The 17,269-nt window shown below is 37.8% G+C and overlaps 1 protein-coding gene across 1 annotated transcript; it reads left to right on the forward strand.

The window, feature by feature from the left end:
- The first annotated feature begins 990 nt into the window (after positions 1 to 990).
- Positions 991 to 14,298, forward strand: LOC146583050 (retinol dehydrogenase 13). The gene is made up of 7 exons (XM_085265023.1): positions 991 to 1,228; positions 1,517 to 1,657; positions 3,468 to 3,659; positions 5,175 to 5,336; positions 5,412 to 5,528; positions 5,697 to 5,901; positions 6,101 to 14,298. The coding sequence occupies exons 1-7, from the start codon at positions 1,153 to 1,155 to the stop codon at positions 6,195 to 6,197; spliced, it is 990 nt and encodes a 329-aa protein (XP_085121149.1). The 5' UTR covers positions 991 to 1,152; the 3' UTR covers positions 6,198 to 14,298.
- The last annotated feature ends 2,971 nt before the right edge of the window (positions 14,299 to 17,269 follow it).

Genomic DNA, 17,269 nt, shown 5'->3' on the forward strand with positions numbered 1-17,269 from the left:
AGACAAACGAATTTTAATAAATAAGGGAAGTCAAGTGAATTTTGAGTTCCAAAGTAGATTAATTTGCATGCAAAATTATTACTATATATTATTACTTGCACCAGTAAAGGTTTTTAGTAAAATTATATTTTCATGGCACAAATGTACTTAATCAGTAGTTAAATCATTCACTAGTGTTCAAAGGTTCTAAGATGACTACCAGTTTAATTTCATCTGTTTCTACTAATGACAGTGTTACGTCAAATTATTAATTAAAATTGTATAAATCTGTTTTACATGGTGTTTTAATTTGAAAATCCCTGTGAGAGATGTCTGACGAGGCAAGCAGTATTTCTATACCTTATGCTATAGTGGGAGTAACTCACTGCAAACAGATGCTCATAATTCAGTACACGGTGTATCCTGAGCACATAATAGTACTATTACTACCATTACAAACAAACAAACAAAAATAAATCATAACAAAGTAATACACAACCAAGGTTCTACTTTGCAATGCATATTTAAAAATGTATTTTACCTGACATTTAGAGCATGCCTGCACAAGCTGAATGGCTGCTTTAAGTAAACTCTTTAGTACATGAGTCAGCAAGCTGCCGCATTACGCCCTATTGTCTCTTGATGGGTGTGTTTTGCGTGGCATTCTATTACACAAGCACGCTGCACAGAACTCCTATGGTCTGATCTTTGATATATATTACCAGATACATTTCCCCACAATGCCAAAACAAATATTCACTGTACTTGAAAGCTTAAACAAACCCCAAACCAAAACCAAATAACACACAACCAACAAAAACAAACAAACAAACAAAAAAAAAAACAAGTATGTCGTACATGACAGCAAGGAAATACACATATTTAAACCAATGACTGTTTTCTACAGTCATTGATTTAAATCATTGATTTAAACCAATGATTGATTTAAACGGAAGCTTATTCTGAAAAATCTCCTTTAAGTTCCACCACGCCCTCCACTTCCGGCTAGTTTATCGTTACAAATACGAAACGGGAAAACACGTATTTGTCGTTTTCGCCGTTGTTTGTGGTAGCTGACGTAAAGTTCCTTCCACAAAAACAGATCGTTAACTGCAAGTCTGCAGCAATATTAAAATTTCAGCTTCTTATATAAGTTCCAGAATTGCTTAAACAATGCAAAACTACGCAGAGGCTGTTAAGGACTTCACCGAGAGACATGCAACTTGCCTCACGGTTGTCTTTGTTGCAGGTAAGCCTAATTCTTTATTAAATGCATACTGTTTAAGCTTTGTTAACTTGCACATTTAGTAGGATTTCTGATACGGTAATGAAAGGAGATCAGGTAAGCACTTTGTTCTGTCATGACAGATTATTGCTGTTGCTCGTAGGTGTGAAATTGTAGAAATATATAACAGTATGTAGCTGCTTGATTTAGCTTAGAATAAACATAAGAGTAAAAGGTAGTAAAAGGTCGAATGGAAAGTCTTCGGAACATTCTCTTACACCCTGTTCATAGCATAAATATCTTTTTTGTCAGGGGTAGGCGTGCTGGCCTTCCGCAGATGGATGGCAGGAGGAGTGTGTCGGAGCAAGGCCAGGCTGGAAGGGAAAACGGTCCTCATCACTGGAGCCAACACTGGTATTGGGAAAGAGACAGCCCTGGACATGGCCCAGAGAGGTAAGACCCTCCATGTTTGTTTGTTAAAGAAAAGTACAGAAAAACAAAAACATATGCAAAGGCTGTGTCTCACGTCCTGTACATGGGTGTAGGTCAGGGGTGTCAAATCCTCAGGGCCAGAATTGGTTTGACTTCTTTGGTGAAGGATGGCATAAATTTTAACCTTAACTCTAAACTGCATCATCATAGGTTTTACAGCCTATGATGTCATGCTACACTAGAACAATGAATTAATTTATATACAGTTATATGACAGAAAAGTTCATATTTTTCAAAGTCTGCTCTAGAATTTTTATTTTTTTTAAGAGTGGGTCCACAGTAAGAAAACAAAGAAAACAGACAATTTTCTGTTATTTAACAAAAACCTTCTGCACAATGAGCTACCAGAAGTTTTTCTGTATTTTCGCAACTTATTTCAGTTTAAGCTGGATTTCTATTGTGTAGAAAAAAGACACACTGTTATAATTGCGCTACTTTTTCTCATATTAAAATAGCACCAGGATTAAATATGCAGATAAACATCTGTACAGTGTCAGACAGAGGAGATTCACTGGTCTAAACCACTTAAGTGGAATGTATGTGGCCCGTGGTGTAAAATGAGTTTGAAATCCTTGGTTTTTATATCAGCCGTCTGGAACCATGAATTCTGCTTTCCGGCCATCAATCTGTCCCTGAAGCTCAAGGTCACTTGGGTTATACAGCAGAGCATTGATGCAGAACACATCAGAAAGTCTACTTCTGAATGGCTTCAAAAAATAAAGTAATAAAAAGATAAGGTTTTAGAGTGCCCTAGTCAAAATCCAGACTTAAATATGATTAATATAGTTTGACATTACCTTAAACACGCCATTCATGCACGAAAACGCTCCATATAAAATAAGAGTTTGCCCTTATATTTGGATATTGACTCCTAAGGCTGGAGAAACTGATCAGGAGGGCTAGCTCTGTGGTCGGCATGAAGCTGGACACTCTGGTGACAGTGGCAGAGAAAAGGACATTAAAGAAACTGATGGACATTATGGACAATGCCAGACATCCTCTGCACACGGCCATTAACAACCAGAAGAGTCTGTTCAGTGACAGGTTGCTTCTCCCAAAGACAAGAACTAACAGACTTAAAAACTCCTTTGTCCCACACGCCATCAGACTGTTTAACTCCTCCCTGGAGGGGAGAGGGAGGGGAAACAGGAGGACAAAGGAGGGGGGAACAACTAAGCTGTAGTGCCTCTTCACCTCACTGTGCAATACCTTTTGTGCAATACTTTTGTAAATAGTCAACGGTGCAATAGACTCAATACTTGAAATGTGCAATTCACTTGTATTTTTATTTTTATTCCTATTTATTCTATTTATCCCCTTCGTATATTTTATTTATATTGTCTCTGTATTTATATATATATATATATATATATTCCGAGGGATTAATAAAGTTCTATCTAATCTAATCTCTAATCTAAGAGTTACTTAACTTAAAATTAATAGAAGGGTTTTGCTGACATTTTTATTTTATTTTATTTTTTACATTTTTTAAATTAAATGAAGCACTGCCAAAAATGATTTAATTAAATCTCTATATAGTTGCGTAAAAAGAAACCATATCTACAGTCCTGTTTTGGACATTTGGTACTTAATGAAGAATATTATATAATAACCATTCAGTAACAACCAAGAAATGATAGAATATTAAATAAGTATCAATGACAGTAGGTAAAAATAAATCTGTAACCTCAACTAGTACTTTGGTTGCACATCCTCTGGTGTTTACATGTAAATATGAGTTGCTTTTGTATGTTTTTTCTTTTTCTCCAAGGGGCCAGAGTGATCCTGGCCTGCAGGGACATGACTAAAGCCCGTATTGCAGCAGATGAGATCCGTCAGAAGAGTGGGAATGGCAATGTGGTGGTAAAGAAGCTTGATCTGGCCTCACTACAGTCTGTCAGAGACTTAGCCAAAGATGTGGAAAAGAATGAGGAGCGCTTAGACATCCTCATTAACAATGCAGGTATTGCAGCAGTTCTACCTGGTTTTTTTAATGTCTCTGTAAAGCACTTTAAATCACCTTGCTGTTGAAATGTGCTACATAAATAAACTTGCCTTGCCTTACCTTAGTCCAGACCTTCCCAAAGTGTGGGGCCCGCCCCCTAGGGGGCGTGCAGAGCCATGGCAGGGGGGGCGTGGTATGAAAAGGAAAAAAATAAAATGCTTGGTCACTGCTATCATGGGGCGCCCACAGAAAAGCAAAGCAGGAGATGAAGCATAGCTGAATATGTTTCTAAACCAACTTCATTCTAAGCCAAAGGCTAGAAAATCTGGTGAAGCGTATCTGCCCTTTGGTTTCACCTGCACAAGTGTCGAGGTAGGTCTCCCCTGCAGAACTGGTTTTCCCTTCGTCGGGAGCAGCGCTGGGCTCTTCAAATCACGGACAAACAGTATCCCACATTCTTGATTTTTAGTTCACAAACACTTGTTGTAATGACTAACTACTCCTGACATTTTGTAGACGTTAGCTCTTTATACAGTAAAGTTACAGTGAGATACAAATAATATCAGGCTGATCCTGCCACGATTTGTCCCCCGGTTCAAATCACGGACAAACAGTATCCTACAGCTGTTTATGTTTTTAAACCTATTTTGCACAGAGAGGCATTTTTTTGAAAAATGTATTGATAGCAATGTTGAATATTATTACACAGGAAAAAAACAACTACAGTAAAATAATCACACCGCGACGCCTCTGTCTTTGTAAATGGAGGGACAGTAACTGCGTGTAAACCTGCAGATAGTCAGATTAACAGAAACAGTATTTTGTCTCTATCTGCCATTCTGGAATTCATCTCATGTAAACAATAACATGGCGCACAGCGTGACGTGAAAAAGGCACATACCTTTGACGTTGCGTGACGAACTCTGTATTCCTCGTCCACACGTAAACGCAAAAAAAGGTTTTTAAAAAATCTCAGCTTTCGGTGATTTGAAACGCCGTTTACGTGTGGACGAAACAGCTGCGTTTTCAAAAATACCCGTGTAGGTGCGGACGTAGCGTAAAAGAGTTAGTAGTTTATTTCATTACTACCTGTCATTTATTGCAGATTACTTGTATTTGCTTAATTGTTTACTAAATGTTTGAGGTGTGAAATAAACCGCAATGGAGCAAAATATGGGTGTGTGTGGTTGGAGGATGTGTTGGTAACATTTTTCATGTAAAACAAAGGGGGGCCCAGCAAAAAAAGTTTGGGAACCACTGCCTTAGTCAGTTAGTAGAAGTTAAATGTTGTCATCATTTTTATATTGTTAAGCACTTTGTGCAGCATCGGCTGTTTGAAATGTGCTATATAAATAAATTTGACCTTGATCTTTATGGGATCCTCATACAGATTTTTAGGAGGGTAGAATAAGTTATTTGGGGTTGAAAGATACTGACAGACACTGAGAAATTAGTTATTTGTATGTTTTTATTTTTTATAATTTTCTTGTTTTGTTTTGTTTTTTCAATTTTTTTTTCAATTTTTCTTTTTAGGTATTATGATGTGTCCTAAGTGGAAGACTGAAGACGGCTTTGAAATGCAATTTGGCGTCAACCACCTGGGACATTTTCTTCTCACCAACTGTCTCCTTGACCTGCTGAAGAAGTCAGCACCAAGTCGCATTGTGATCGTCTCCAGCCTGGCGCATGAGAGAGGTAAAATCTTGGTGCTAAAGTCAAACAACCAAAGATTTTTCTTTGTCACACCTGTTTAAAATAAATTTCTTGCAGGTCAGATACACTTTGATGACATTAACGTTGATAAAGACTACACCCCCCAGAAGAGCTACCGACAAAGCAAGCTGGCCAACGTTCTCTTTGGCAAAGAACTGGCTACAAGACTGAACGGTAGTGTGACAGGAGTTCAGACACATGTATAATATACAGTATGTTACAAATAACCATTTTACCTCTTGTTTTCTATCTTTGTATCTTGAGTTAATGAGCATTGTTACCATGATTTTTACACTAGTGCGGTGTTTGACGCACGCCTGTTTCTGATGGACCTCTCATTAGGCAGCGGTGTAACCGTCTACAGTCTTCATCCGGGGGTCATCCGCACAGAGTTAGGCCGCCATCTATTTAATTCATTTCCTATGTGGAAGATAATGCTAGCAAAGGTCTTCATGAAGTTGGTCAAAAATCCCTGGGAAGGAGCCCAGACCACCATCTACTGTGCTGTGGACGAGAGCCTGGCAAACTCCAGTGGCCTCTACTACAGGCAAGTACATCTGACTGGAGAAAAATGATGTTCTCACAGTAGAAAAAGAAATGCTCTTATCCTACCAATTAATTATTCTAATATTAACAGAGGCTGAGATAAACAACAATAGAGTAAAAGGTTTTTAATACAAGCAGTTTGCAACCACACTGTATGACACTCTTCATGATTTATCTCTTTTCTTCATTCCACCGTACAGCGACTGTGCTCCCAAAAAGCCAGCACCACAGGCCCTGAATGATGCTGCAGCCAAGAAGCTGTGGGACCTCAGTGCTTCCATGGTTGGTCTGTCTTAAGCACAGCAGCCTGCCATCCCTTTATCAGCCCTGCTGTTTTTTGGCATTTCAGCGACCCTGTTTATATGGGCAAATAAAGTGCTAATCTTTACAGCCTTGCCACATCACAATACACAATTTGATGTGCAATAAGATTTCTTTCCTGCTCAAATTTTATAGAGTTTGCAGAACCAGATTTTGCACTATTTACTCTACTCAGTATGCACTTATTAAAATCATTGGTGTTGCTTAGTCTTTATTTTATATATACTCTGTATACTTTGCATACTTTATCATTTACACAGGTACCCCAGTGTGTACCTGTGCATTACAGCTATATCATTATGAGAACAAGGCGATAATTACTTATTATTCTGCCATTTGGGCTTATTTTGACAGCATGTTCTCATATATAACATTTGCTTTTATTCATGGCATTTAACAATTACTGACACATTGTAAAAGGATTTTGTTTATTTTTTTTGGTGTGGTTGATTTTCTATTGGGTAAACAAGAAAACCGAGAGGTAGAATGTGTTGAAGCAGGGCTGAACCAAAGGAAGTGACCTTAAGCGCTAGCAGCCGTGGGAAGATTGTTTTACTTGACAGGAGAGAGTTGTCTACCAGGTGTAGAGAGAGAGAGTAGATGCCTGAGGGGCAGAGAGCTAGTTGGATACACCCAGTACTGGAAGTCCAAAACACTCGTCAACTCACTGAGAGCCCTCCTGTGTGTGTGTGTGTGTGTGTGTGTGTGTGTGTGTGTGTGCGTTTACAAGAAAATTGTGATGTTGTGTACTTTTTGTTCTCTAAGTTGAGAGTTAACTTAAAGACTGAAGGTAACATAAATAAGTGTAAAGCAAGAAACCACCAGCTGTTAAAATCTTTTGGCAATAAATCTGGCGACAAGTGTCAACACGTGCAATGACTCAACACTTTCAATGCATTTATACATTTTCTTTTTTATTTATGGGAAGTTATGGCTGTAAAGTATCTGCAATATTTGAAGCTTGTAGGTCATACAAACCAAAAATTGCGCAGCCATTTATCAGCACATTTGGCAATGATGAAAACAGCGAATAAGACCCCATTCTGATATAAATGACTCTCTCGTTCATAGATTTTAAGAGTTAAAAGACGAGGAAAAGAAGCGGAAAATTCTCGGGTGTTTGGAGGGATCTGTCATTTGATACGAACAATTCAAACTGCTTTTTAAAAGTAAAAGTCACAAGATTTAGTGACGTGAATGTAATTCCTTTGACCATCCTGAATATTTGAGTTTGCAAACTGTAAGACATCGCATACGTTTTTTTTCTGTATCAACGCCTTTAAACCCACACTTCTTTCTCCTATAGTTCTTATGCAGTATGATCCTTATGTCAGGCCCACTCAGCTGTAATTAAAGTGTAAAAATGTTTGTGGGTGTGAAAGTCATGTCAGTACTCTGGCACGCATCACATTCAAGTTACTCACCTAGTTTTTTTTTTTTTTTTTTTTTTTCACATTCAGCAGTTATGTCATTTTCCATGTACAGTCAATGGATTATGCTAGTCATGCTGTGTCATGTCAGGCTGAGACCCTGTTGCTTTCTAAACTTTGTGTCATGGAAACCAAGCTTTCAGTATTGTAACTCAACTGTTCTTGTGTTAAGTCTTACAGCAGAGCCCCAAACACGCAAGTCTTTTTTTTTTAATAAGTCACTCTAGACAGATCACAAATTTGCAAGGTTACATAAGTGTCATTGTAGATAGTTATACATTCGCACAAACCCCATTCCTTGTTTTAAAGCCACATTTTAAAACGTGAAACTCTATCCATTCTAACGACTCCCAACATGTTTAAAATGCAAACATAAATCAGAAAGCACAGAAACTAGCATTCAGCATGTTTCACCAGTAATAAACTCAATGACTGAATTACCCCACAGGCTCTGTGGCTCAGATGTTACCTCTTCAGTATCTGTAGGTAATGTCATGCACATGCCCTTATCAGTTCTCCGTCCAACGGATACAGAATCTATAGCTGGGCTGGAAAAGTGATAAGGAGATGTGAGTGACCACAGTACCAGAAAAGCATCTGTTTAATCTGTTAAACTATGACGAAGTACCTATTTCTTAGGACAAAATGACTCCAAAGAGTGTTGAAAGTTTGTGTAGTTTTCAAGTTGCATAAACCTGGCATCCATTTCCTCGAAATCCCGACCCTGAAGGTGGTGTTCTCGAGATTTGGAGCAGAAGATTTCTGATGTTTCACTCCCATTGTTGAGCCGTGGAGGAAGTCGGTCTGCCGAGGAAAAGAAGTCCCTCTCTGTCTTTCTTTATTTTGTCTGCCGGCTTCTCAGATCCTCACTCAGCAAAGGACTTGTTAAGTCTTAACCAGTCAAAGTGGGGTCCTGTAGCAGTGGCCTTTCACTGTTTGACTGCTGACAAACTTTAAAGGACACACCCCACTGATGAGTTTTATTTCACCGCAGCCCCGCCTGGCTTGGAGGATTTCTAGTCTGCCATTGGTTCGTTTTCAGAACTTACCATACCTGCCCCCTGGCTCCTGAGGACAGAAGCCAAATAGTTCTTCCAATTGTCAATCATGGTCGATATCAGCCAGTGGGATGAGAGAGACCAAACTTGGTGGGTGTGTTTCCCACAGGTGTGGCTGAGAAACACATTCCAATATGTACATACCTGTCAGCTCCTCTGGTATTCAGCTGCTCCTAGAAAGTGAGACCTCTGTTGACCACTGGCTCTCCCCTTTCCTCCTCCTGGGGCCCATGCAGAGGTAGAAGGAAATAGCTCTCATTTCAGTTGCACACATAAGCAATTTTATATCCATGCTGTTTGTCTACTCAATTCTTTCTGTAAGTGTGCGCCACTTCCTTTAATATGATGGGATCCCATACGAGATGCCAATAGGAAAAAAAATTGCTTGGCTTATGCCTTGAAGGCTTTTTTCAGTATAAACACATGTGAGAAATATTTCAAAAGTGGTTTTTCAGTGGAGAAACAATATGGCATATCATGGTATATCAAGGCAGCTTTAGGTTCCTATGAACCAGACTATCCTGACATTTTTTATTATTATTAGTCCTTTATTTATCCAGGTAAAAAATTGAGATTAAAAATCTCATTTTCAAGAGAGACCTGGCATCATGGCAACAAAAGTCAAAATACACATACCACATAAGTATATAACATTTAAAACAAATACAATATCACATAACAACATGTGTAAAATATACAATAACCACCTTGATATGTGGTGTCAGCTAGCACACAGGTGTAGGTGCTGGCATGCACTACCCCCCCCCCAGCAAAGAACATCCTTTTGCTTCCTCTGGAGATCATAAAGGCTTGCTGAGAGTGTTTTTGGAGTGGAGATTTTTTGTTGTTTGCCCTTCTGGTATGCAGGTTCCCCTTGTTCCATAATCAAGCTCTCTCTCCTGCACCTCCTTTGAGAAAGGAGAAATGAAGGGACACAGAGTTTTTCTTCCTCTATGAGACCACAGAGGTAAACCATGTGGGCCTGAGGCAGGTGCAGGATTGCAGGTTTATAGCATTTGAGGGCCTAAAGCAGAGCAGCCTATGCCGCGACTACCTTTGGACGAGTCTGTGCATGCGTTGAGCTAAACCAGAGCAGTTATCGTGGCTACGGTTTACTGTCGCCAGTCATTATGCTTAAAGAGAACCTGCAGATTTCTCATCATTGCACTGTTTGCTGTTTTTACTAAAATCCTTTAACCCAGGAGCAACCCTGCTACCCACTTTGATGAAGATGATTCAATACATGGAAATATTAAAATCTCACAAAAAAGAGTTATAGTGATATTATCAATATATTCCCCCCAAAATTCTCATCTTTCTTTGAGTTATAAGGGAATTCTGTTTGCGCCATGTGCCAGCTGACTTCACGGGTTCTCAAGTTCACAGGCACGATTCATACATACTGAAGTATGCTAATACAGTTATTTAAAAAAAACGACTCCACAGGTTAAACCAGTGTCCCTGATGCCAATTGCCATAAAAGCTGAAACCACCAACAGCTTAAATGAGCAAAAATATAATAAATATTAACAATAATAATAATGCCCAGTTTTTGTGTTTTTTCTGGGGTGTATTCCATAACTTACTTGCAGTGTAGGGGTTAGACCACAGCCAGCTTTAAAAAAGATGAAACTATGCCTCATGTACTGCAGAGATTTTGGCACTGAAATGCTAGTGGAATGATGTGGAACTACAATGCTGTGAAATGTGATTTTAATGGAGGTGTTCAGTTGTCTCTCAAGGGTAGAAAATGCTGCTAACATGAACACATTTGTTGCATAACACAATGTAGTTGAGTATTTGAATTTTAGGCTCTGGTTCAGGGCTGGACTGCATTATGTAGTAAGGCTTTATTTTAATTCTTTGTATTTATTTAATCCCTATCCTTTCTTTGGAGTCCTGAAAACCCAGTGGCTTGGAAATAAACGCTCAAAACGATTCTTTAATCAACATGACACTTTGTGATTTTTCCCAATTTCTAAGATTCGTTCACAAGCGTGACTTCAAAGTGATAAAACATTTCTAATGGTTAAATACAACTGATGTTTTTTTTAATATGCACGTTACTCGTAATGGGCGTTGACAGTTGTCTTTACACAGCACCACCCTCCAAAATCCCAAATAAGCCAACTGGAATTTCTATTTTTGGAGTTTTATTGCAGATTCTTTATCAAAAATCTAACAGGACCTCTCTGGTGTTGAATTGACCTAAAACACATTTATGGGAAAGGTTAATATACTCTTTCAGTGGCTTTCAGTGATTCTTTGTTATTATTAAAATGCTTTTTGTACTTTGCAACTTTGTCCCAAAGGTATAAAATTAGAGAATCACAACTGTGTCAACTTAGTCTGTGTTAATTGACCATGTGCATTTTGTGCCCACATGACCCTGTAGTACTGAAATTGCATTGTTAGCGTGACATTCATGCTTATATTTGTGGGACTAGACAAAAAGGGCATATCAGGATCAGGGGTGTCTGTAAGAATTCCAGGGTCCAGGCTAGAGGGAGGATTTTCAGAGGGTTGTGAGGGGTTGTTGGGCCCGGAGGCTGTGTCCTGTCACAGGGGATAACAGCATTGTTGAGTGAGCACATAGACAGCAGGGCAGGTGCTGAGTCAGCTGTCTGCCTGATTTAGCATACGCTGTGCTGCTCTGGATGTTTCAACGTACGATTCCCACCGGCTTCTCGAGTCAGGAGATACAACCCCCACAAATCTCCTCAAAAATCAAATATTGTTTAACATATTATACAAAGGACATCAGTTTAAATAAAAAAGAAATATAAAACCAAGCAACCTAAAATATTCTAAAGTTAAATTGACTGGTAAAGTCAACTTTATCTGTAGTATTTTGAAATCAATTGCATGTTCTGAACACATTTTATCTGTAAAAAATGTTTGAGGTGTCATAAAGGTTTAGTAAATATAAAACTGCTTTAAAATGTGTCACTAAAAGGGGGAAAAATACTGGAAAAGCATCTTTTGACTTTACTTAGTAGTATAGTATTCTTCCCCTCAGTGTTATGCAGCTGTTTTCTGCCTGATTTCACATCCTGCTTTTGATATTTTGTGATGTCTTAGCATACCATCAGGGGAGGAAGAGCTGTAGCCATCTCTGCCTGCATTGTTATCGATTATTTAGTTGACTTGCTCTTGCCAGTGTGAAAGTCTGGTGCTAAGCAAACAGGCATCAACCTCTCTTTATTCAGTTCCGGGATGTTGTGGGAACATCTGAAAACCAGAGCCACTCATGTGTACCAGAGGAGATCTGCTAAAACATCTTCTGTCCCTCACTGGGATTAGTGGGCACAGATTCCTGGCCCCTCTGCTCCGAGGTTCCCGCCAGTGCGCTTATCGCTGTACTCTTATGCTTGCAGAAGTGTATCATTAAAATCAGAGTAAAATATGTAAATAATGAACATGTTTAGATGAAATTCATGATAGTAGGGCCAAGATAGATATCTAAATCTGATGCCCGTCTTTCTAAAAATACACTAATCTAATGTAAGTCTCTCGGGTCACTACAACAGTGCTTGTTTGACAACACTATTATAAATTACATAGACAGAAGGTGAAACCTCCTCACTCACTCATATTTTGGAAGTGTTATTTTATGACCTTACACTAACACCAATGATTTGAGTATTAAAAAATTGTTAATTTGGAAAAATGGCTACCAAAAACAAACTCATGCACTGTAAACATTTAAATTAATATCTAGCCACACAAGATCATTTCCTTTGGTTTCAGAACTCTGCATCAGCCATGAAATGTCGTCCATGTATCACACGCAATCTTAGCCCTGGCCAGGCAGTGAGGAGAAGTACCCCATGGTGTGTGAAATCACGCCCTGGATGGACTCCGGTCACTGCAGAAGGTTTTCCACCAGATTGAAACAAACAAACAACCAGATTATTTATCCTGAAATTCTAATCCCTGTGTAACTGTTGCTGTTGAGTTTAGATCAAAGGGCTTAAATGAGTTATTCTGATGAGCTCTTTTGTACAACCTCTTTATGAAGGAGTAGGCCTGTTTTGTTTTTGGGTTTTTTTCACAGCAAGAAAGGCACAGGTGCGTTTTATTAACCGGTAATGGCCAAATTCCATTTCGCTGGTTTTGTCTTTTGTACCCTTGTATCGAGTTATTGTTAATCAGCCATTGTTGGCAGGTCTGGGGGACTTCCTGCATTATTCTGTTATTAATCAAAATACCCATAACACTTTATTTAAAAATCCTGAACAAATGTTTATTTTATTCCAATTTTGAACAATACACACCACATATATGGTTAAAATAACAAAATTACCTCTGTTGAGACCCTAACCAAGATATGGCTGGAGAAAACCATGTTTAGTTTGAAGAAAAATAAATGAAGTGTGGTTTCTGATCACTGTTGATATTCACTTGTTTAAAATTTACAATTTATGTTAACAATTCAGAGCCATTTAACAAATGCCCTATTTGTGCAAAATTGATGTCCTCACGTAATGGCCCTGGTTGCATCATATTGGCAGCGATGTGGGGTGGTTCATTTCCACGCACAAGATGGCCAATCAGTTTCACCGTTTTTTGACATCAGTTGATGTCCACATTTCTCCAGTTACTGACTGGTGACTTATGTCCTTGTTTTGGAATGACCAGTGGTCCTCCTCCTCTTCATCATCTTCCAAATCTTTAATCTCAGAGAATATTTTTGCCATTTTTATAAGCAGCCACACGAGCAAAGCTATAAATTTGTTGTATCCCACCTACAATTTGCTGGTTGGATAGAGTGTGAGAACCTATAGAGGCTTTCTAAAAGACAGAGGGTAGAACATGTACGGGGGGAGGTTACAGTGTGAAGATGTGCTATTATACTTGCTCTCAGAAAACGAGACAAAGCATAGAGTCATATCTTAAGAAATCCTAATAAACATACAACAGTACACAACGGGTAAAAGTTGGTGTTTTTACAAATCATGTTAAATAATATATATATATTTTTTGATTAACCTAAGTTTACAGTTCTTTTCTTTTTTTCAGCTTATTTGCATTTTAGTATTTGTCAGTATTTATAAATGTCATTCTGATGTTATTGCTATTGTTATTATTTTTGGTTTGGTTTCATTTTGTTGTATTTGCTGTGTTTTGTTTTGTGTTGTTGAAAAACTGATAAATTTAATACATTTTAAAAATTATGTAAAAGAGTGCTACACAAGCACTTGACACATCTGTCGTGAAAAAAGGTCATTTGTTAGTTACAAATGTCTGAAAACTTTAAGCATTTAAAAATATATAATTTATTTTTTTTGTGTATGTGACTATTCTATATTTTCATATATGATGTAACTCAGTTCAAAGTATAGACCACTATACAATACAGTTCAGAGTGAAACCTTTGTCTTCACAGTAAGTTTTGCCTTGTAGTTTCCATACAAAGTTCAACTTCAAGGTTTGTTAAAAGCAGAGAAGCGCTTCCAAGCATCTTTTCATCAAACATCAGGTTCGCAGGGCTACGATGACAATCTTTATGTTTGTGAGGAAGTGATACAGCTAAAACTGTTGAGATAGCTTTTTAAATAAAAAGAGATTTCCTCAATGGAAAAGAAATTGAGTCTCAGATTAAAGTATTTGGAGTTTGTTTTTTTGTTGTTATTTTTTTTAACTTATTGAGTATGTTGTTTGCCAAATTTTCAATTGTCATTTCTCTTCAAAAAAAACATTAAAACCCATAAAAACCATATTTCTAATAATATGGTTTTACGAGATAATACGAGATTTTTTTGTTTGTTTGTTTGTTTAGACTGTCAGTGAGAGAAGCTGAAGGAGCCACATCTCCATTTCTCAATGCTGCCCTCTACTGTGAAACTTTAGAACAAACCAAAAATACCCGCCCTAGAGCCAAATACCCCAGGACTCTTTCCATGGAGGTCGGTCTGTCTGTCTGTCTGTCTGTCTGTCTATCTATCTATCTATCTATCTATCTATCTATCTATCTATCTATCTATCTATCTAGTCAACATCAGAATTAAGGCAGGTCTGAAGGCAAAAGGGAGTCAAGTACTATCAAGATGTACCTAATATCCTGTGAGTGAACATATGCACTGCATTTGCCTTGATTTGCCCACATATGCAATACCTATTTATACAGTACATAGTCATTATAATGTGTTTTTTGTGTTACAGTTTCATGTAATCTGTTTCTGCAGAGTTGTTAGAAAACCTAAAATTCAAAATTAACAAATTAACAAGCAACTCCATGAAAAGATATCATCTTCAAACTATTAATCTCATTTTCTGGTCATCCCCTGAACACGTTATTAAAACTAATACCATAAAACTCATAGCAACAAACACCACAGTAGTGGCTCTACTGACGAGCGGAACTGGCCAACCTCATCGGGACCTGAAGAGATGAGAGACAACAGTGTGGAGCTTCCAGAGCTGCTTCTGTTGTTGTGCTGTGCTACACCCCTGCTGTTCACTGGAGGGTGAAATGTGATCATGGAGGGCTGCCAGCACGCATCAGGACCAGGCAATTGAAATGGCAAACCCAGCGAACTGATATCTAACGTGTCTCTATACATTCACTGTCAGGGTCTAAACGCTAGAGGGCGCACTGCACCTAATCTGACATTGTAGGGTATTACAGTGAAAACAGTCATAACAGGCAAAATACTACACAGCCTAGCATTTTTAGAGAAAAGCATCTATGGTTTGAAAAAAATGTTGTTGTTTTTTTTAAATTTTACAGTAGCACATATATCATAAATGACTTTCCACTATAAGTACATTTGGTGTTATTTCCAGAAACATATTTCATTTACTGAATTTTGTCTGTTTCTGTCCTCATTACAGGGACTCTCAGTCACATTACTTGAATTCTAAAAATCCCAGCTTTTCATCTTACAATAAACTCAACAATTTTCTTTAAAAAAAAAAAAAACTATGGTAGCTTTTTGCACAGGCACTAAACGCAGTATTTACAGATATGTCTTGGATCAAACTATTTAAAATAAGAGTCAGAAATTAAAATCTAAATGCAATAAATTTATATTATAGTGTTTTATCGAGGAGAGATGGAGTCACTTGGATGGCAAAACTGAAAAGACTATTTATTTTCTGTTTTTATAAAAAGGAGCACAAGCAAAATTCCACTCACTTCACTATTTTCACTTCCCTGCCTTGAATCGGTTTTCTGCTTCCTTTCCTCTCAGCACCTCGTGTCTCTTGTTCTCTTTGTTGAAGGCTGTCCTTGTCTGCCTCTTGTCCTCTTGTACCTCATCCACTCTCCTGGTCTCAGTGGGACGACGGAGGGTCTGTGAGTCTTCCTGAGGTTTTAAACCTTTGTATAAAAGTTATGTTCACATGCTCTTTGACAAATGAATTCGAATTTGTGGCTTCATAAATAAAACACACTTGATTCAACAGGCTATTTTTTTAAGCTGGCTGACAAGCTGCACTGCTGCACTTTATTCAGTGTGCTAGTGTGTAAAGTAAACAGAAAACCTTAAGTTAGTGTTTCAGTGTATTAGAATCACATAGACACTGCTGTGTTGTCTTCAGGTACAACAGACAACTTCCTAGTTGTGTGACTGTGTCAGTGATAACATTACAATTACTACTGCTGATATGCCCTAATCAATAATAAACAGTTTATTTATTGCAGACTGCTTGTGTCTTACTGTTTCTTAGTAACTATCAAAGCTAAGACAGTAAAAAATGAATTCATAGTTCCCATAGTTCACCTGCTTTGTTGACAATTATGTTGCCAACTGTTGATAAAATCATTCAAGTTCTAAGTAAGTATTATTTTAGGTACTTATTTGTAAAATAAATAAATAAATAAATAACAGTAATTTAAAAATAAAAATCACCACACTTTCTGGCCTGTTATCTTAATACTTATCCTTTTCTTTCCTAGTGATGTCCATGAAGCTTGAAAGCAGATTAAATCACTGCTGTGTTGAAATATATCATTTTAGGATGCATAACCAGGTTTTTTAATGAACTCTTAATTTGTTACACAGTTTAATACAGTGATTATGCAAATATGTAAACGCAGGTATTGATTATATTTGATTCATACTTATGTGAGCAAGACCAACATCAGATTACACACTTTGGGCCATTTTTAAAATTGGCCCAATATTTAACACAAAATATTTAATATAGTGACATCTTTAAATATCACTGTTGCCTATAACCCCACTTGACTTTATAGTGTAATTTATATAACTTGTGTTATGTGGCAGAAAGTAGTGACCTCTAGTGGTAAGATGGTGAATCACAAAACAATAGGTGAGTTCAGGACAAACCACAGCTTAGTTTTAAGTACATTTTTAAGGCCATGGCTCTAACCTGCAGAACTGATGATGTGACATTTCTTGCGTGTTTTGAGGCCTTCTTTTAGTCTCTGATGTGACACAAATGGCCTGTTTTCTTCACCAGATCAACTACTTCACTAACAGCAAACTCACTCTATGATATTAGAAGAATTGGAGGTTCAGAGTTCTTCCTCTACTCAATGAACAGAGTGAATAACATACGATGCTTTAAATAGCTTATAAAGTTCAGTCTC

Source organism: Mchenga conophoros, linkage group LG1 (genome assembly GCF_057382185.1).
Source record: "Mchenga conophoros isolate Kocher_MC1m ecotype Shallow Benthic linkage group LG1, M_conophoros_male_GT1.1, whole genome shotgun sequence".
Lineage (NCBI taxonomy): Eukaryota > Metazoa > Chordata > Actinopteri > Cichliformes > Cichlidae > Mchenga > Mchenga conophoros.

Excerpts from the sequence above, each read along its gene's own strand:
- LOC146583050 (XM_085265023.1), top strand. The coding sequence starts at position 1,153 with ATGCAAAACTACGCAGAGGCTGTTAAGGACTTCACCGAGAGACATGCA. Across the intron at positions 1,229-1,516 it reads CACGGTTGTCTTTGTTGCAG|GGGTAGGCGTGCTGGCCTTC; the intron begins GTAAGCCTAATT and ends CTTTTTTGTCAG. Across the intron at positions 5,337-5,411 it reads CAGCCTGGCGCATGAGAGAG|GTCAGATACACTTTGATGAC; the intron begins GTAAAATCTTGG and ends AATTTCTTGCAG.